Here is a 22,033-nt window from a genome sequence, read left to right on the forward strand (position 1 = left end):
GTTTGAGTTTGGGATGCAATTTGGTTTAAGTCTTCTGTTGTTATGATCTGTGCTGCGGGCAGTTAGAGTTACAGAGACCGTTCACGCTGGTGTAGTTTGTTCCTTCTCATGCTGATACGCACATGTTTAGATTTGCTCCAAAGGGCTTGTAAACCAAGACAGCTTATAAATAAGCAAAATCCATCCATGCTGCAAGGACTCGGTGATTTTAAAAAGGTATTAGCACCGCTAAAGGAGTTTGGTTTGGTTCAGCTGTTCCAAACTTTACCTCACCTTGCAGTTCTGGAAAGTTAGAATCTTCACCTTCACTTAAATTCCTGCAAACAGATAGCTGTGCTGCCTTAACTATCTGCTCTCAAAAGTAAAATGCATCTATCTTTGGTGTTTGCAGCTGACAACTTAATAATTTTTCTACTGTGTGTATGCTGACCTGCATTTTCTATTGCTTATAACCACGTATTTTCAGAACAGCGATTTTTCTTCAGTCTTAGGAGAGACATCATATGCTTCATTACAGCAAATCTAGATGCCAACTTTGATGTTTCAAAGGTCAGACTTTTTCTGTTATCTAAGTGAGGAAGGCACTTTTTTTCCCAAGACCGTACTGGGAAGACACATTAATTTTTAGCCTCCTGTCACTCTGGAAAGAGCACAAGGAGCTTTGCTCGAGTTTTTAAGTTATCTCCTGGGAGTTCCTTTGGTTTTAAAAAGAAAACTAGTTTGATTGCTACAGCGTTGGTAGCAAAGCAAGAGAACAGCTGCCCTGCTCCACTCCACTCATTGCAGGGAAGGCAGCGGGGAAGAGTTTATGAACTGTAATTACCAGCTTACCCACTCAGGCTCCTTCCTAAAAGGAGAGTCATTCATCATCCTCTTTTGTGCTACCGACTCCTTAAAAGGCCTACTCGGCTTTAACTCCAGCGTACCCCACCGCAGCCGGGCTCCCCAAGAGCCCGCGCCAGGGCTACCTCGATGGATTTCACAGGGCGCATCGCGCCGCTCGCCGGCCTTATTTGGGAAACCCGAACTCCGTGAGGCTTGGCACAACCTCAGTGACCGAGCAAGCCCTCCTAAACCTGGAGCTCTGACAGAGATTTAATGGGCAGGAACCGCAGATTACGATGGGCTCCTAGCGCCGGCGAGAAACAGGAATGGGAGCGAAAAGGGAGGGCGGGCTGACGAGGCACCGAGCGAAGCTTGCAGAGTCAAAAACAACCCCGAAGCGGCCCGACGAGGAGCCCTCGGAAGGGCTTTGCGAGTGTTTGGCGTAAAGATCTTCAGGAAGGAGGAAAAGGAAGGCCGGGAGCGAGCGAGCGAGCCGGCGCAAACCAGGCGGGCAAGTCGCCAGCGGCCCGGGGACCCCCCCGGCCGGCGGCCCGGGGACCTCCGCCGGTACGCGCTCACACTCGCACACACTCACACGCAGACATACATCACACACACACACACTAGTCGCCGGGCAGGGCGGGGGGCGGAGCGGCGCCGGGCCCCCAGCAGCGCGGCCGCCGCCCGCCCCCCGCACCCCCGCGGCGGGCGGGAGGCCTATGGGGGCGCGGCGCCGCTGCCGGAGCGCTGGGAGCCCCTCCCCGCCGCTGCCTGCCGGACTGGGAATAAAGACAGATAGCGGGGCAGGCACCGGCCGGGCGGGGAGGGAGAGCGCGGAAAGTTTCCTGCGGAGCCCGCGGGCGGCGGCGGCGATGCCCGTGCTGCGCGGAGCGCTGGGGCTGGGCGGGCGCCGCCGGCCTTAGGGGGAGCGAGAGCGGCGCGGGGCCCGGCAGCGAGCCCCCGGCCCGGCCCGTCCTCCCCTCCCCTTCTTCTCTCCTCCGGGCAGCAAGGAGGAAGCGCCCCGGGCAGGGACGGGAAAGCGGCGCGGCCGGAGCGCGGGGAGGGGGAGCGGCACGGCGGGGACAGCCGCCGCCGCCGGCAGAGCCCGGGGGAAAGATGAGCTTGTTGTCAGCCATCGACACCAGCGCCGCGTCCGTCTACCAGCCCGCCCAGCTCCTCAACTGGGTCTATCTCTCGCTGCAAGACACGCACCAGGCCAGCGCCTTCGATGCCTTCAGACCCGAGCCCTCCTCGTCCCAGCACCCCGACCTCGGCTACACCAAGAGCACCCCGGAGCTGGGCTCCTCGCTCAGCTCCAGCTATCTCAACAGCTTCTTCCAGCTCCAGCGGAGCGAGGTGAGTCCGCGCCGCCGTCGCCGCCACCCAGCCCCCGGCCCGCCGCCCCCGGCCCCCTCCGGGCCGCAACCGCCATGATGCCTCCCCGCCTCCCCCCGCCTCGAGCCGGGACCGAGCCCGCCGGCGGGACGGGGCAGCCCCGCTCCGCGCCCCGCAGGGCGCGGGGGGGGGCCCTGCCGGCCGCGCAGGCTCCGGCCCCCTCCTGCCCCGCCGGAGCCCGGCCCGTTAGCGGAGGGAGCGCCGGGCCCGCCGCTCCCCCCGCCCTCCCCCGCTAACGGGCCGCCGGCCGGGGCGAGGCGCCGCCGCCGGAGCGGCATTGGCGAAGCCGCCGCCGCCGCCTCCCGCCAGCGGCGAGGGGCGCCCGTGTTGACAGTCGGGTCAATGGTTACACCGATTTCCCTTGCGCGGCCGGGACGGTGCCAGAGGTGCGGGGGGTGGCGGGGGCGACGCACAAAAGCAGTGCTACATCGTAACAACGTGCAAAAATCCCACCCCACTTTTTTTTTTTTTTTAAGTGGTATTTAAGAACCTTAATATAGAGAATATGTGTAGTTTAAGAGAGATTAGAGGCCGGCGTTATTTCAAAGGAAGAGACATAAAGAGGAACATGACAAAAACAGTGAAAAAAGTTTTGCGCATGTTTCATAACGCAAGAACAAGACTAAATGAATCCAAAGGGAAGGAAGCTAAAAAACTGGGGTATGCAAAGACAATTCACCGTGGAACTCCCTGTCACAGGAAGTTGTTGAGGTCAAGCACTTCTGCATTGGAGGGATTTCACATGCGTGGGGATACAGCAAGGTGGCACCTCGCACACCACAGCTCGCAGCCTTTCCAGAAAAGATCCAACAACGGTTTGGTCCCTACCATGGGGCTTTTGTCACAGGCGTTCAACAGTGGCTCCATTCGACGAGGGTTAGACGGGATGTGCATCTGACCCGCTGTGGCACTTCCCAGAGAATGACATTTCAGAGTCCTCCCAGTGCCATTTACGTTAAAGCATAGGTTTAAAATGCATTCTCAGTCAAAATACATATTTATGTTCTGTCAGCAAAGGTATGGGGTAGTTAATTAAAAACAAATCAAATTCCCCAGCTGCTCTGGTGTTATAGCTGTTAACAGTTAAGAGCCAGTGTTATATATACACATTTTTTTCTTTAATTAGAAATTCTTCCTTAAGAATTTCACAGAGCACATCCAGTCTCAAAACAGGCACTATTTTTGAAAGTATATAGTTCAAAATCCATTCAAAATTATGTACGCAACCTCATTAAGCACAACAAAACAAACCCAGTTTAAAAATACGCAGATTTAACGAGCACATTGGTTTTGCTAAAGGACAAAGAGGCAGTAGAATTGCAACCTCCAGGTACCTACCTGTTGATTACAAATTGTAGATTTTGCCCTTCTCTGCTTGGCTTACAAGCTTTGTGGTGCCCAGGTAGCGGTAAGACTCCGGGAGTTTGGCCTACATGGACTCTCTCCAGACTGGGACTGCATTCAGGTCTGCATTTGTTCAAATCGGGATGCATTCTGCTCACAAAGGGTCCTTTTTCTTCTTTGGAGGAAAAGGAAAAAAGCAAGTAAATGGAGGCTGCATCCAGGAAGCCTTTGAACAGTCTCTGAGAAACAGTCTTCTAGTTTCCCCCCGAGTTAATTTTCTGCTTCTACTATACTGTTTGCAAGTAGGGGCTAATCCTTTTGTCACACACTCTCCCTTTCCACATGGCTCACATTTCTTCCCAGTTTTTTTCCCCAAAAAACTGTTCTCTCCTTTCTTCTGGAAAAGCATTTCCCCAGTATACCAGGCCTTCCCCAAGCTCCTGCTTCAGCCCCAGCTCCGAGCAGTCAGCCCCTTTGCTGCTTCCCCCTGGCCACACTGCTTTCGGATCCCAGCCATCACCTTAGCTGCATTTCTGCATGGATTCCTGTCATCCATGGGCTGGATGGATGAACTTTATTCTGCTCTTTTTAACCTCATTACGGTTTCCTGAGGCACATGAATGACAACAACCAAGAATGCCAGCTGTCTAGAAAGCCTAGAGCATTCACCGTTCGGGAAATAAGGAGCCATTTCATTCTGTACAAATATTTTAATATTTTTAAAAGATCAAGCATGTTAGTTTCTTCCAGTTGGTTTTCCAGCCTGTGACGACAATAGCATTGACTGTGTGACTGATAGAGACACTTCTGTGTTTCCAGTTTTTACCTGAACTGTGTGTTAATACAGGGTAACCTAAAGAGAGGGAAGGGTTATAGCCACCTCATACAGCATGGGAATGCATCTGCCCTCCTGGATGTACCCCGAAGAAAGTAGAGAACCCTTTAGCTCCCCAGGCTAACGCTGCCTGCTTATACAGCAGCTTTCATTCAAAGGTTTAGAAAGCATTGGAGATATTGTTGCTCAAAAAAAGTTCTGTCAATATGTTAGATGCTCTGTTCTTCCCAGAAACTGGAATCTAGACTGCTTTTTTGGCAGGAGTCACCCGAGAGTTTCCTACAATGTCATGCTCTCAATTCTTGAGATTCTAACATCTGTTTATTTGCAGATGCCATTGGGTATACACTACGTAAAATTATTTTGGGGAGCATTAGTACTGTATGCTGCTTTTGCATCAAGTGGACTTATGCTATCTTTGGAACAACACATAGCTTTCCACAGTTAAACTGTTGACTGTTTTCTACACAGTGCTTGCTTTCGTTGGCATTTTTTTTCCCTCCCAGTTTTGTCCTGGGGTGGCTTAGCCTGGAGCCGAGCTGTGACAATGATTGACACATAGCTGTACACAATATTTGGAAAGTGACCTAATGAGGGGCCAAAATAGCAACAGATTGAGAAACCATAGGATCATAGGGTGCAAAATAGTCGCGCGTCCTGTATGTTGCCTTCCAATTGAAAATTTCTGGAGAAGAATGCTTGGAATAAGAGACAGTACTTGTGAAAAGTTGCTATTATACAGGGTTTGCAAGTCTGCATGGCAGTGCCTGTGTATGTGACTTGCATGCTGACCAAAGGAACAGGACAGAAAAAAAAAAAGTGCCAGCACCCACAGAGTAGTCTTGCACTTCACCAAGATTTTTGTCCTCCAGACTTTTTCCACTACAATGGATGCCTTCTAAATAAACATGATGAACACAGCTGTTTGGTGCATAAAAGCCCATTGTACCAGGAAAAAAAGCAATAATAAAGGTTTAAACAGTAAAGCGACAATGAGTGTTTTGTTCCATATGCAAGACTCATTTTGCAAAACAGACCTGCTTTAAATAAAACTTTACTGCAGCGTTTATTGTCCTAGATATGAAATGAAGGCATGTTAGAACATTAAGATGCATTAAATTGGCTATTGAATTGAGCTCCACCCTCATTATAACACCATCCGTCAGAGCCAAGTATTTGAGGTTTTGTTGTGGGGCTGGTTACATGGGATTTAATGTGTTTGAGACACAGCCAGGTAACTGTGGCTTCGTGTCATTGAGTGGTATAATTGAGTAGCCTAGAATAGGAGTGTAAGAGAGTCATATGGTATTTTTCTGTACTCACAATAGGCATCCTACCAGATCAATGCTGACTTTGGTCAAGAAGAGTCAGCAACCAGTAACTAGAAATTACCACACTATAATCCTCAGACTTGTTTCTTTGGACGTAGAGTGCTAATTCTGGTGCAAGCCAATATTTACACACAAGAAGGAGCCTGTGTCCTAATGAATTCTTTGCCCGTGTACAATAGTGTACGTGTCTTTCCAAGATGGGAATTCCTTCCAGAAACCTCTATGGTAGCCACTTTCCAGACCTAAACCAGATCTTATTTAAGCACAAATATAACTGCATATACAAGATTAGAAAATAATCACTCTTTTCAAAAAGTAGTTCATGTTTCTGACTCAGGGACTTCCAGATCCAATCCTTATAGGCAAAGCAAGAACTAATTGGGAATGAGAGAACATGAGCTACAGTAAGGTGCAGATCACTCGGAAAGAAAATTTGTGGAATTAAAAAAAGTTTAGACAGTGTACTGTGGAAAATAACATTCAAACCCCTGTAAAACAGAAGCAGGTCTGAAATACTGGGATAGATACTGCTTATCAGGCAGCTTCCCAAAGAAGAAAAGTTAATATGACTGTGACATTCATATATTAATAACAACAACAAAATCCCATGAAACACTGTCAGGAACAAAAATGTATGGAAGGAAGTTGGCGTTTCTGCAGTAAATACATTTTATATCAAACTTGTTTTTCATCTGTCTTTCATGGAATTAGAGGAATACACACTAGCCTGATACTTGACAAAGAAAGATCTGTTATTTAGCCTAGATGAATTAATTTGGAGGATGATTATAAGATTTAAAAAAACCCCAAAGTGTTTCACCATTCTCATAGTACCAAAAGAATACAGGGATTGCCATACAAGATCAGGCCACTGACCCACTAAATTAAGTGTCATATCTCTGAGAACAGCCATGATTAAAATATTTAAAAGCAAGAAAAAGACACCTTGTAAGAGGCTGCTAACAACCAGTACAGTCTTAGGGCAAATACAACAGAGACGTGGATTAGCAGAAATTGCCACATGCTCCAAAACATTTCTCATTCCCTTCACTTTGTGTAATATTGTTGGTTATTCTAACACAGAGCATATTTCTGATCCACAGAGTGCTTAATGTGCTCAGCACTGCTGTCAGGACTTCTTGCTTCTCACTTGCAGACTAAACAACCACAGTATTATCTCCTCTTATTTAAGCATAATTACGGACAGGGTAATACAGTATACAGCTTGCCTGCAGTACGTGAAGGTATCCTTCAAAAATAGTGATTATTTGGTTTGATTTCTTCATCTTCATTTTTCTCACTATTTTGCATGTAAGTCCTAACATTTCAGGGCCCTTATCATGCTGCAAATTTTATTGGAAAGGGAATAGCTCAACAATTCCTGTACTAGAGGAACTTGTTCTCTACCTCAGGATGATTGTACATTACAGATATTTTGTGGCTACTTAAAGTGCCAGTCAACTCCTTTCAGACCTTTTTTCAAGAAGTTAAATGTCAATTCTCACATTGGTTCTTGTAAGAGATTTCAGGGAGCTGAATCTCTGTTGTCAGGAGACAGTATGCTTTTGGGGATCTTGGTGGCATCAGCCTCCTCTGCCCTCCCACACAGCCAGCTCTAGAGCCCTTTTGATGATAATGCCTCAGCACAAGAAGCGCAGCTTTCACAGCCCACTCTATTCTGGACTCAAAGTCTCAGATCCTGTTACAGGTATTTGAGCTAACAACTCCTCTCTTTCCATTTCCAGTTAGATATATGCTTTAAAATTCAGTTTAAGTCTAGAAGCATTCTTTTTTGCTCCCTGTTCTTACTTCTGTAGCCATGGCCTCCTGCTTAGCTACTTCTGTCTTTGGAAAACACCCTCTTTTGCCAGGGAGCAAAAAAACCATATGTGAATGTACTATAGGAAGTGGATTCTGAAAATAAGATCTATATTTTGTATAAGTGGGAAACTCAAGTTATCATACAAATTACACTCTTCCATTTGTATTCCCTAGGTATGGCTTTAGACTTCTCTCTATGATTAAAAAAAAGTGCACTGTACTGCATATGATAGATAATCTTATTCTTCACACTGAGGCTGAATTACCTAATAGGAATTTGATTGCAGAAGGGAATACACAAGAGCCAGATTTGGTTCTCTTAAGCAAGTACTCTAAATACAGTTATATTGCTTTTACTCAGGCTTCCTTACCTAAGAACAGCAGAAAGCTCCCAGAATTAAGAAGTGAAGGTGTGTTGAAGTTACTCCAATAGCCAGAGACTCCTTTGTTGCTTTCTTACCCTCCCCACACCTGAAGCAAATGCTGCTGTAGCTCTGCAGTGCACCTGTGCTACCTCTAGCTTTAACTAGTTCAAACATGATTTACAGCTGGGTCTTAGATCATGGAGACAAAAGTATTATCCACCATAGTCTTCTGCAGCTACTTAGTATCACATCAAAGGCTGAACCATGTTTGGAAAGCTGGCAAGAGCTAAAATATTAATTGCTGAACCTAAATCAAAGTCTTCTAGAAGAGGGATATGGGCTTTCTGCTTTACTGTTGATTTCTTTCTGATAGGTAAAATAGAAGATTGACCAATTGTCTGTATTCCTCCTAATTAGTTGAAAACTATTGCTAACTCTTTTAAATCATGTGGGACTTTGTTTTTATGCAAACTCCTGGGTGAGAGGAGCACTAGCATTCACTTTCTGTCTCACAGATGCATCCATGTCTCAAAAAACTTGCTAGGCAATACATAGAAGAAAAATCCCAACCCATAATTAGAGGCAAAAGCAGGTAGAATTCTTGTTACAATTCTATTTTATAGACACAGCTTTCAGTTACAGTTATTTTATACGTTTACGGTGTCTTCCATCCCAAGGCATCCAAACAAAGGGGTGATGTAACTGTGTGTTGGGTAATGATTTTTCATCCCTTCTTTTGCTCTGCAGACACGCACTCGGTTAGTCAGAATAGAAAAGGAAGATCCTTCTCCAATGAACTGCACAAATGATCAGACGAACAAGTCTGACTTGAACCAATATATTCACTGATGAACTGTATGGAATGAATGGATAACCAAAAGGTGTAGGAAACTGCTTTTATTCAAAAGCCAATCCGTCTTTCCCATCACACACACACACACGCACCCCTTTTGTTATTTATTTCAGGGATTTTGTGGAGTTGCACAAGATAGATAGCAAACAACTTTTATCAATGGTCCTGTTACTTTGGTTATAAACAATTAGAAGAAAAGATCACATTATTGACAGTCACTAGGTGAGGCTTAACGCAAAGAAAAGTTTTCTAGTTCAGAGTTTAAGTGTGCCGTAAAAGGGATTTAAGCAATATTTAAACCTAAGACCAGAGGATCTTTTCCATGCTACTTCAAGAAGGATGAAAAAGAATGACACAGTGCAGTTGCAGGAAGGTTCAAGCACAGATATTACAAAGCTAAATCATACAATACTGATAATATGTGTTTGCATAGAAACAAAAGCAAATGTGCTCTGTTATCTAAACTAGATGCATACATACAAATGCTGCCTCAGAAGTGATACCTTAAAGCTTCTGAATGGTTTCATGAAATGTAACAGTTGGTTTATTTTCCCCAGGAAAATTTCAAGCAACCTGATGCTCATTTTGCCACTCTCCTGAAATGCCCTTCTTCCTCTTCTAGAAAGCCACAATGAAATGATTAAATTACATGGGAAGAATATAAGTCTTTGCTTCATGGCAGTTTACTTAGATTCTGTCTGGGTTCCAGAGAAGTTATAATGGATCAAAGGAACCAATTAAGTTTTACAAAGCTGTTCAAATCTTACAGCAATGCTGACATAATTCAGACAGACAGTATTCTAAGTCACAACTTAGATCACTTCTTTTTTCCTGCAGGTTTTTATTCTCAGAAACGTTACAAACAATCTGTGATCTACTAAAAGTAGTACCTGAAATTATAGACAGATTCACTTGAGGAAAGCAGAATAAATGCAGGGTTACGAGGCCTGGGCTTTGTCTGTGTCCCTCATTGTCTAGCCAGACCAGTGCAGCTGTTGAGAGTTTTGGTGGTTTTTAAATTTTAACATATCACAAGCCCAGCCCATTACTTTCTGTAATGTGTTTTGGTGTAAGCAAATACTAACAAGTCCAATACCTCGACTAAGAGAAATTTTAAGGAGACTCTTGTAGACCCCTTTGCTTAGCTCTTTCAACGGCTGCTGATAGGAGAGCTGTTGCATGGTCTTCCAAACCTGTATCTTAGGAAATACATTTTATTTTTCTACAGATTTAGTTTGAAGATAAGCAAATGCCCCTCATGGTCCAGGACTCTTGCTCTCATATCCAAAGCAGAAATATGTTCCTGCTGTATTAAACGACCACCCACACCTAGTCCCTGCACATGGCAGGATTTGGTGTCTCTTTTGAATGAACACAAGTGCAATACCCTAGAAGGATCACAGGAATCTGGAAATCTATATTTGCATCTCATCCAGCTAACTGCCAACCAACTAAACATTCTAAAAGGATCATCTTGCTCCCATAGATTTCTCCTGCCAACCTAGGGGTTCCAGGTTTCTAAATTTGGTTGCGATTGTAGCAGGGGAGTCAGAGCCTGTATTTCTTCACACTAAGCCAGCCTGCAAGACAGCTATTTGTGTATAATCATTAGGGTTGTGGATACCTGTGGTTGAACAGAAAGCAAAGGAAATATTGTACAGCATTGCATCCTGAAAAAGAGCTCTTAAGAGGGTTTGAACATCAGTGGCCCTTGAAATACAAAGGTGTTCTTACAACCATCTTTCTCCAACATACATTGCAACTGAAATTAATAGAGTAATAAATTCATTCCTCTAACAGACCAAACCTGGAAAAAGAAATCCTTAAGTCTACTTGGAAATCAGATTACTCAATTGTTATTTTATAATTTATTTGAAGCAGATTGTGAAGTTTTAGGTTTATTCACTCAGATTGCACTTCAAGCTGTGCTGTATCACAACTGATTAAGAGGGTGGTTTTAAATGTAGATAAAGCTATCTAAAAGCTGGAGCCACAAAATGAAATTCCAGCCTGTCATTTAGTACATGGAAATAATTTATTTTCCTCACTATATTCAATTTAATAAAAGTTTTTGTCTTCCCATGAGTGCAGGAACTGAGGCCCTGAGCGCATTGCGAGGGGCCCATTCTGGGCAGATGATGTATTGTTTCTACCTCTGACAGCGACCTTAGCTTTGCCTCTTTTAAACTTTGGCAGCCATCACAGAGGTTTCTGTGCCAAGAAGGCATTACTGAATGTAAATGATATAAACAAATCTGTCTCAGACTTAAAGTTCTATTTAACCCAAAATGGACATTTCTTAGCAAAACCTTTCATCACGCAAGAGCTGCACAGGAGGCAAATGCTTTTCTAAGTATGTCTTGAACAGGCACATATCTATTTCTGGGTGTTATTTTTCTTATGTTTGGAGTGTCAAAAGACCCACCAAATGAGAGGAAACCCGACTCTTGTTTTTCAAACTGCAGGTCAGATTGAGACAAGATTTCCTGCAGGAAACAGAGATGTTAACAGAAAGTGCAGGGGTCAAAACATGTCCGTCCGTTTCTCCCCTCACTTTATGCTATACAACCTTCATAACCTCCTCCTAGTCCAAGAACCCTGTCTCAACAAAATAGGCTTGTTTTTTGACAATGTGAGGAGGCAGTGGGATTGAGGTGTCTGGAAGAGGCCCTCCCTGTGGCCCTCTCTCAGAAAGGTCAGGGAGGTTGGCGATCTGCAGCCAGGGGGAGACTCAGCTGCAGGCGGTCAAGGGACGGGCCAAGAAATGAAAGCTCCTGTGGGGATGTGTTAAAGTAATTTGCAACGTGAATGGTCTCCGTTGTCCCTAGTATAGTGCTCATGTGTTAGAGCTTCTAACATAAGTGGGCAGTTGTTTAGTGTTCAGCAGATGAAAAGGATCCCTACAGAGCTTGGTGCAAGATTTAGAAAGTTCCTCCAAGATTGTGCACCTCTGACCAGAGGAAATCTCTGTGCTCTCCTTTCCTACCTTTCCACATATGCCATTAAGGGCTTTTTGTGAGGTCCCCATACATTGTGTAAAACAAGGGTCCTCACAGATATCCACAGCAAACCTTTCCCTGAGGCTGAAATAAGGAGGATCACACTACTAGCGGAGAGCTAAAAGGCCTATCTGAGATTCAGTAAGCCTGAAGATGGTGACTGAGCGACTTCTTCACTGTCACTGTTTTGTTACTTCTATACCACTGTATAGTAGATGGGGACCAGCATTTTTTTAAGATCTAAAGAGGTGTGAAACTCATTGGAGGCTTTGGATCAAGATGTTAAATCAAGGCGAGATGATGGCATGCACTGCTCTTCAACCTTGCCATGAGTTGAAGATACACCAGTCATGCACAGAGGAGTGTTGCACCCACTTGCTGTTCTGCAGAGTCCCAGCAGTGATGAGCAATTACAACCTGAGAAGCCATAACCAGCTGAGCTGTCAGATCTGGAATAACTAGATTAGAAGATGTATCCACTGGATTAAAGATTCATTGCCCTACCATTGACTCACTTCATGACAACTGACAAGTCATGCTGCATTCGTAGTTGTCTCCTTAAGATACTGTTTCTGCAAAAGGAAAGTCCTAGTGCCATCTATCTGAAAATATTTAGAAGTAGGCATTAGTGTTAGCAGCTTAATATAAGCATGTATTTATCTAAAACCCCCTGCAGAAGGATGAATTAAGGTAATCTAACTAGCCAGGAATGTATTAATTAAGGTTTACTTGGGTAATCTACATTTATCTGTGTTTTTAGATGAGGAGCTTAGGTAATTCACATTTTACTAAAGTCAGCCCAAAGACCAGATTTTTTGACAGCTAGCTTAAACATTGAGTTCAGAAGGAAACAGAAGCCCAAGTCTTTTTTCCTTCCTCCAGGCAAACATTTTCTTTACTGAGTGATGAGTTTTGACTGCCGTTGTCCGATGATAAAATGTTACTGAGTAAACTCTTAAACTGTTTGCTGTAAAACTATGATTTATCAGAGGAGCTAAAGCAGACATAAGCCATACAGGAGCAGTTTTTGAGGTTTTCCAGTTCAGCCTTGGTAATTAAACTTCTGTATTTCTTCTGGCTCAAATTAATACAACTAAATTTATGACAGTATTTTCATTTAATCCCTCTATTTTCAGAAGGCTTTGAGGCTGGCCATAAACATTGATTCTGCATTGGACATTTTCTTTGGGGACAAAATCAGGGAACTGTTTTGACTACTTATAAAGAGGTGAAACACAGAAGAGTCACAGATTTGAAGTGCTCTTCTCCACACATGATCGTCTTCAGGTGCAACTTGGCTTTCACACATATTGCATGGCCCCACAGATAAATCACATGTCAGAAGCAAGCCTTGGGGCACTAGCAGAGAAGACAGATATAGGCCCTTAGGTTACAAGCCACTGAATTACTGTTTGGGTGGGTTCAGATTTTCCTCTCCAACATGAAAATAGCAATTGAGTGAGAGCAATGACTTATCTAGCCTACTGTTTTATCCATGACACAGCACGGGGATGTACTCAGTTCCTATCTTCATGAAAAACCAAGCTGATAACTTAAGCACCTTTTGACATTTCAATGCAGGGCTAATAATTAGCATGGCTAGTCTGGTTACTATCATACACGCTTCACAGACTGGAGAATGTTTATAATTTACAGTATATGAAAACCTTACTTTTCCCACACTGATGATAGGGCAACACAACAGCTTTTTCCAACAAACTTCAAACAGCCATGGTGCCTGCTGACTTAAACTTAACTCTGGAAGTAAGACTGCCTTATTTTTGTTTGCTTTATTAGGTTGGCAACATACTAAAACAAAAATAAGTCATCAAAAATTCTTTGCTTGCTGCTTTTCAATTATAGACTATTTCATGCAGTGGAAGAATTGATGACTATGTTACAGGAATATTGAAATGCTGCAGGACCTCACTTCAGAATGTACAATTAAACAAACATGGAGAGAACCACTAACACAAATCATACTAAGTTATAGTTTGAGCAGGTTCTTTCACAAGTTCTTTAGAGAGACTTTTAAACAGCTATAAATAGAGAAGAATTTTTTAGTATGAGACAGCTGTGGGGTTTTTGTTTGGTTTTGCTTTTTTTAATGTTAACCCACTGGATTTCAGGTGGAATAGTCAAAATAATGATGCCACATCCAAAGGAAATTTTCCTGCGAAGGTGAATTACCTCTGTCAACTTCCATGTTAAATCCCTTAACTAGCAGAAACAAAGAAGGGCATCTACAAGGGATACTATGCACACAATCCAGCTGTTTGGGAGCATTATATGGCTTCTCCTTTCCAGTTTTAGCTATTGCACTTAAACAGCAGGTGTCTTCAAAGGGGCAAGATGTTGCATTTTCTTCATGCTTATTTGGCCAGTTTAAATATTGCTTTCTCTCTTCCATTTTAACTGGTGAGATATTGTGTAGGGGTACCAGTGTAGTGGGGTTTTTTTTGCACAGGGAGGGTTAAGGGGGAAGTGTTTTTTTTCAAAGTATAGATTTTAAATTCAAAAAGCCCCAAACAACCCCAAGAGCACCAAAAAAATATACTGGCCAGATGCAGCCCGTCAACTGCTTCAACGAGCACAGGTCATTCTAGCTTCAGGTAACTGATGAATTAGTACCCCTTAATCACTGCCTTAAGGGTCCAGCAGCCACAAACTGAATTTAGGGCAGAAACTGAATTTTCCAGATACGCCTCTACATTTGCAGTCCCATGCCTAAAAGCTTTGCTTCTTAACTCCTACAAGTCCTAATAACAAGGTGCCATTCCCACATAAACAGGTTGCCATCACTTACTAACATCAGCTGTTCTGAAAGATAGGTAATCCTATCGCCTTTGGGCAGAATTAAATGTTGTCATAACTGAGATACTATCATGCCATCTGTGCTTTCTGGTCCCCATTAAAAAATATCTTCACAGTTAAAGCAGAAGACATACCAGTGGGAAATTTGAAAAGTAAGACTTGCCACCTATTTGTTGAAATGTTTTGGTTTTTACTGTGAGGGTGGTGAGGCACTGAAACAGGTTGCCCAGAGAAGTTGTGGTTGTCCCCTCCTTGGAAGTGTTCAAGGCCAGGCTGGATGGGGCTTTGAGCAACCTGGTCTAGGGAAAGGTGTCCCTGCCCATGGCAGGGGGGTTGGAACTTTAAGGTCCCTTCCAACCCAAACCATTCTACGATTCTATGATATTCCTAACAGTACCATCATCTTTATTTTCAACATTAAACCATTGCTAAAAAAGAAGCTGAAGAGATAAATTCTGTTTCAGTGGTTCCTCATCCACATCTTGGCACATCAGTCCCAAAAGCTGTCTCTGAAAGGCAGGGACCAGCCAAGGGAATCAAGAGCATTTGCCAGATCATTCACTTAGCTAGGAATTTCTTAGAATTAGTTAGATGATGGAACTCTTGAGTCACTCGCATATGTTACCCAACTGGAAATCAGAGTAAGGAAGCTATAGAAGACAATAGCTGCCTCTTTCACAGAGGACTACACTACAACCTTATGATTACTTGCCCTTTAACTGGAAACACTTAGCAAACAAATAACAAATGAAGCCTTACTTCCCAACACCACCAACAGATACAGTTTAAAGATCTACTGAGAGGTTACCTTTGGAAAGTACAACACCAGATTTTCAGTTTGGTTCACATTCAACTAAGTCAACAAGTTTCATAGGAAGAAAAAAACAAACAAAGAAACTTAAATTATCAGCTCAAACTACCCACCAAGCCAGTTTCTAAGTTTTACCATGAGGTCCCCCATCCTCCCAGTTCTGCAAGATAAGGGAATCCTGAATTCATTGCAGCTGGCCTGATGAGCCTTGTAATTAGGACATGCAGTGTGGTCTTCTGGCTTCTTGAGAGCACTAACCCTTTCACTGCCAAATCGTTTCCTGCTATGGCTTAAAATGAGACTCCATTTGAGAGGTATTATTTGATGTATGCTTTTTAAAGAAATACGTTGTCTTTGCTAATAGCACTCTATGAACACAAAGCAGTCACTGCTTTTGGTAGAATTCATCAGAGCTCATCTCCCTGCCACCTCCCAGATGGGTACCAATACACTTGAGACCAAAATGAGTCAGAATGCATTTCCCTCTTCTTCTCTATTTTCCTTTTTACTGTCATCTGTCTGAGACCATCAATATTCTCCCTGTCACTCTGATCATCCCCTGGACATCCCCTTTGAGTGTGAAGCTAATTCAAAGTTTTTGTTCAAATCCCTTCTTAAAAACCCCCTTGCAGCAGTACAAACACCTAGTAAGGGCTGAATTGCCGATTTGCTCAATTAAGTGTCCCAGACAAAAAAACCATCCCGCTTTATGTATCTCAGCAATATTAATTCACCTCTTGTATTCTACAAAGACAAAATGGACTAAATCACCATTTGCACATTCATCACATGTTCCTGAGCTTCTACTATTTGATTCCAGGGGCCAGGATGAACTTTCCCACCACCACCCTTATTATATAACTTGGTTTTTGGAACGGCTTTTTTCCTCATCATCTTCTGAAGAACTGGAGATTTCCACATCTAGCAACAGGATGTAGCACCGTTTGTGCTGGTGCTCTTTATAGCATCTTTCAAGTGCCAGATTGATGTGTTTTTCACATTGAGTCAGAGTTAAACTGATTTAAGATCATTTTCCAGGTCAGATTGGCAGGAACTGCTGAAGTGGTTTGCCTGACTCTATACCAGGAGGGATGGGCTGCATCTTGTGATAGTCTAGGAATTTTCTTTAATGAATTAATTGTCTCTTTGAAGCACCAGTGACATCAGCAATGTCCATCTTCTCCTTTACTGTCATCTTCTGGGATGTTATATTTGTGTCTTTTCCTTTTTCAACACTGGGCCTCAAGATGAATATAGGGCAGTATTTCATGGTGGCATGTGTAGACTGGATGTTTTGGCATGCCCAGCTTTGGCACAGATCACACAAATGCCCTGCCAGCTGAACCAGGTGGCCACTTTCAGAGCCATGTATCATGCTTTGGCCACAGAGCCATTGGTGGCTGCTAAGATTATGATACACTGTCAGTACAGACTGTAGTTTGATGGGATCCTGGCCTTCAACAAGGCTTCTGGCTGCCATGGTTGAAACAATCGAAAGTTTGTAAATGTTTGCTGACAGAGTGGGCAAAACTGTGGTCATTGCAACCGTTACATATCTGTTTTGACCTGAAACATGCCAAGGGTTGGTGGAAGAGTGAATTACCTAATATCCAGTCATGGTGTCAAATTGCTCCCTTATAATGGGGATAATAGCTCAATGTAAAGGATATGTAGAAAAGAAGATAGTCACCACTGCGAGCTTATGTCCAATTCAAAGCCTGCTGAAGGCAGCAGATAGATATGCTTAGTTTTGTAACTGGGTTGGCCCTGGGGACAGAAATAGCAGCCTCCTGATGGGCAGGAGTTATATATTCTACATCCCCAGGGGATGTACCAGATTTCAGCAATGGGTAGAGAATTTGGGATTTCACACATTGTGTGTCTATACACCCATGCTTCTATAAAAATCTGATAATAGGGAATTTGCAAAGTTACTGACGGGTGTAATGCATGTGAAGTACTTAAGAATCTCTTGGCAAGAAGGGCTCTTACAAAGAAAGATTTTGTATTATTCCAAGTGTATGTAAGAGAAAGTGGCTCCTAGGGAGACAAGAACTTCTTGAAGACCCTTAATTAATACTATTTTGGCATCCATAGCACTTCCCCTTCCTTTTAACAATTTGATGCCAAGAATTTCTCATTCCAGTAGTGTCCAATAAATCCTAGAAAATAAACTCCAGTGACCGTTGGAGGTATCTTTGGTTGCTTGATGGCTAAAGCAGCTAAAACCTTTTTGTTAGTTTTTGAAATAGCTTTTCCTTTTAAAAAGTACAGGTTTAACACCTGAAACAATGTGGCTGATTCTCCTCTCAGCAGCCAGAACATTTTGCACCAGCACAGAACTATGCTGTGCTGCAGGTAAAATGATGGGTGCTTCAGTGCCAGGACATGTGTGAAGTCCATCGTGAGACCAGACTCTGCTCTGTGGCCCTTTGAATTGATCCTGCTGCCATGCACCAGCTTCAGATTTGTAAGAGGGGTCAGTGGAGCTCAGCATGTTCTGTTTGACTATAGCAAGGGGTAGGTGAAGCAGATTATCTGTATGGCGGTGGCCTGCCACTTAGGCTGAATTTTTATTTACAGTATACACCATCTGCAGTGGGATGGGATTCAGTGATAGTTGGGACTCATCCAGGTAATTGTGCCTAGAGCTTCAGAATGATTCTTTCGATCGGTGACTGTCACCCAGAAAATGCACTCACTGTACAGACATCCTGAATGTTTGAGATCTCTGAGATAAATGTAATTCCATTTCAGATTTATTTCACAAACTCTAAATGAATTTCAGTGCATATCTACTATATGTATCTAACATATATAAACATATATGACATATATAAAGACTGTTGAAATATTCAGATTTAACAGCACTGAAAAACAAGGTCTCCACAGAGGCACAGATTGGACCTCTTCTTACCTCACTGTCCCATAAACCAGCAGTTATTCTCTGATGCCAGAATTACATGAGCAGAGCATTACTGTGAGGTGTATCAGACCTAACATAGCAACACCCTGTGAAATATGTATCATCATTTCAGGGTGGAGAGGACTGTCAATAGTTGGTCCTGTTTCTACAGTGATTCATTACCATGTTATTTTTTTTTAAAGTTATTATTTGCTTTTTAAACTCCTACTACACTGTTTCTTTTGAGCCTTAACACATTGTGAATGAATCCTTGTTATCTCCATTAGGGAGATTAGCTATTTAGGTGATTATGGGTTTCCTGCTGTTCTAAAACTACTGAATGGCAAATTAGGAGCTCCTGATTTTGATTTGCAGATTGAGAGAGTGAAGATTCCATTGAGGTGAAGTACAAAAACTAGGTGTTTACTGTTTATCAGGAAATGTTTAAACCACAGCAGGTTTCCCCTTAGAAAATCCAAGACAGATGTAGATCTGAATGTTTCTTATTATTGTTTGAATATGGCACTCTATGTTGATTGTCTCATTAACCAGATTGGAAATTAAGAATTTAAATTTTTCTTGGTGTTCTTTTCCTTTCCCTGACTTCAGTACTGTTTGTGTAAATAGTTTTGGACACAAAAACGTTCCCTTTTATGGGTTGTTCTTTAAGCTTTTTGCCTGCATATTCTAGCCATACCATGAATGCGGTATGATCAAACACAAGAAGGCTTAGTGGAAAGGTTGGACTAAGTGAACCATGGCAAGCTCAGTAGTTTCCTCAGCAGTGGTGTGACCAGCTCCATTGCCCTGCCTTCATGAAACCTCTTTATTAATGGCTCTCCTCAAATATGTAGCCATGTTCTTAATGAAAAAAAAAAACCCAACACATTTTTTCTGCTGTTTTTATCCTTCCTCTACTCAAATCAGTCTCAGAACAATCCTTAATACAGTACTGTGTTTCATGTGACTTTTTTCTTTGCTTTTGCAGGCTCTGAGCAGCAGTCTGTACAAGAGTGCATCGCCTTATGGCTCTCTCAATAACATTGTGGATGGGTTAAGCTCCCTCACTGAGCATTTCTCTGACCTGTCCCTTTCTTCAGAAGCCAGAAAACCCAGCAAGAGGCCACCTCCTAACTACCTGTGCCACCTCTGCTTTAACAAGGGACACTACATCAAAGACTGCCCACAGGTAAGGAATATACAATATTCTGGAAAAATCTTTGTGGAAATCTTCACCATTCCTTGATTTAGTAACACAGCATTTGACTGAAATACTTCTTTAGAGTGAGTAGCACTGAAGAAATATCTTGAAAGTGACAAGCTAGCCATGTGTTCTTTTAATCTATTCTTTATCACAATACTGACGGAAGAAATATGCTATTTCATTTACCTAATAAGCATTACAAAAGATATTAATCTAGCACACGAATAAGTAGATTTTGGAAACTTTAAAAATGGCTACTATGTCATTTTCCATCACAGAGATTGTGTAAAATACGTTTTCAAGCAGTGCACTGTACAGTCAGTTTGGCAATGGCACTTAATAAAAATGTAACAAGTTACATATGCTAAAGGAGAAGAAAGCGTTACACTGGATGAGAACTTCAAATCAGTGTTGCAGTAACACAAGCTCCAAGTATTTATGTCTTTTGTTTCACAGAAGAGGTTTGCTGTACTTGGCAAGATGTGGTGGTTTTGGACTCCTAGAACTTTTTTGTACTGGCAAAGCTGGCAATATTTATTTCCTTAGAAAAGAGGTATAAACCAGTGTGCACTAAAACCACTCACCAATGGGCAATTTTTTTTCCTGAGGCCCCAAGCCACAGTGTGCGAGGTTTCTCCATCCTCTCAAGTTTCAGCTGGATGCAGTCGTGTTGCTGGCTTAAACTTTTCACAACTCCAACAATATTCTGTGTAGAGTCCCAAGGAAATTAAAATGCTGCCAATGTTCTAGAAATACAGATGTGGACATTACAGGCATCCATTTCACTACAACTTAACTTCCTACCCTCTTAATATGTGACTTTCAGCAGAACTGATCTGCGTAAAATGAACTACAGTTAATTTGCAGTTGAGGATGTCAGACATACATAAGCCAAAACACAGGCAGAAAAGCATCTGCCAGCTGAGCAAGGTCAGCATGAAATCAGTTCTAATATCAGATGAGCTTTAACTAAGTATATTCCTCCTGCTATTATGTGTAGACTAAACTGTTCTCTTCATGGACTTTAGCTGTATATCTTTCATTAATTCTAATGAAAGATGTGGAATCGAAGTACATTTGCAGTCTTGGGTGTGGCACTCAAAAACATTTTTACTTCATATTATTTCAATATACGTTGAGTAAGGCAGTTTTCTTTAAGAAAAAAACTATGACATTTTCTTTGCTAGGAGATCAAAAATACTCTGGTTTGTATAGTTCTGTGTTTAATGTACTTCGTATAGCATGTTACTGCAAAACAGAGATAGGACCATGTAATAGCATACATTACTTAACAAGAGGATTAAAACTACAACTACTAAATATGCGGCAGCGCAAGAGTGTTCTGAACAGGGGGAGATGGCTGTGCTATGCTATGTAAGGGCTCGGTTTTGGGGCCACTCCTGTTTAACATCTTTATTGATGATCTAGACGAGGGGATCAAGTGCACCCTCAGTAAGTTTGCAGACAACACCAAGTTGGGTGGGAGTGTTGATCTGCTCGAGGGTAGGGAGGCTCTGCAGAGAGACCTGGACAGGCTGGAGCGATGGGCTAAGGCCAACTGTAGGAGCTTCAATAAGGCCAAATGCCGGGTGCTGCACTTGGGCCACAACAACCCCCAGCAGTGCTACAGGCTTGGGGAGGAGTGGCTGGAGAGCTGCCAGTCAGAGAGGGACCTGGGGGTGTTGATTGACAGCCGGCTGAACATGAGCCAGCAGTGTGCCCAGGTGGCCAAGAAGGCCAATGGTATCCTGGCTTGTATCAGAAATAGCGTGGCCAGCAGGGACAGGGAAGGGATCTTCCCCCCGTACTTGGCACTGGTGAGGCTGCACCTAGATGACTGTGTTCAGTTTTGGGCCCCTCACTACAAAAAGGACATTGAATTACTCGAGCGTGTCCAGAGAAGGGCAACGAAGCTGGTGAAGGGTCTGGAGCACATGTCGTACGAGGAGCAGCTGAGGGAACTGGGGTTGTTTAGTCTGGAGAAGAGGAGGCTGAGGGGAGACCTCATCGCCCTCTACAACTACCTGAAAGGAGGTTGCGGAGAGCTGGGGATGAGTCTCTTTAACCAAGTAATGAGCGATAAGACAAGAGGTAATGGCCTGAAGTTGCACCAGGGAAGGTTTAGACTGGATATTAGGAAGTATTTATTTCCAAAACGGGTTGTTAGGTGTTGGAATGGGCTGCCCAGGGCAGTGGTGGAGTCCCCATCCCTGGAGGTGTTTAAGAGTCGGGCTGACCCAGCGCTGAGGGATATGGTGTAGTTGGGAACTGTCAGTGCTAGGTTAACTGTTGGACTGGATGATCTTCAAGGTCCTTTTCAACCTAGATGATTCTGTGATTCTGTGAAACCAAATGAATGCAGCAGGTCTCTGGACGATCAATAAGTGCAAGCTGCAGCTCGCACAGATGGTCCCAAGTGAACATGTCAGTGTTGGAGCAGTAATGTGTTGTTTATTTCATAGGTATTTTTACAGTTTGAGGCACTAGGGATTAAAGAACAGTTAATGAAAACTGACATACCCATAGAAATC

The 22,033-nt window shown here is 43.2% G+C and overlaps 1 protein-coding gene across 2 annotated transcripts in view; it reads left to right on the forward strand.

Moving 5' to 3' along the window:
* The first annotated feature begins 1,565 nt into the window (after window positions 1-1,565).
* Window positions 1,566-22,033, forward strand: part of ZCCHC24 (zinc finger CCHC-type containing 24) — a 122,442-nt gene continuing 101,974 nt past the window's right edge. The window contains exons 1-2 of one of the 2 annotated variants that reach the window (XM_074874520.1): window positions 1,566-2,181; window positions 19,287-19,487. In XM_074874520.1, coding sequence (XP_074730621.1) covers window positions 1,942-2,181; window positions 19,287-19,487 — 441 coding nt within the window. In that variant the 5' untranslated portion in view covers window positions 1,566-1,941. The remainder of the gene's footprint in view (window positions 2,182-19,286; window positions 19,488-22,033) is intronic. The other variant, XM_074874522.1, reaches the window with a different exon arrangement.

The sequence above is a fragment of the Strix uralensis genome, chromosome 7 (assembly GCF_047716275.1).
Source record: "Strix uralensis isolate ZFMK-TIS-50842 chromosome 7, bStrUra1, whole genome shotgun sequence".
NCBI lineage: Eukaryota > Metazoa > Chordata > Aves > Strigiformes > Strigidae > Strix > Strix uralensis.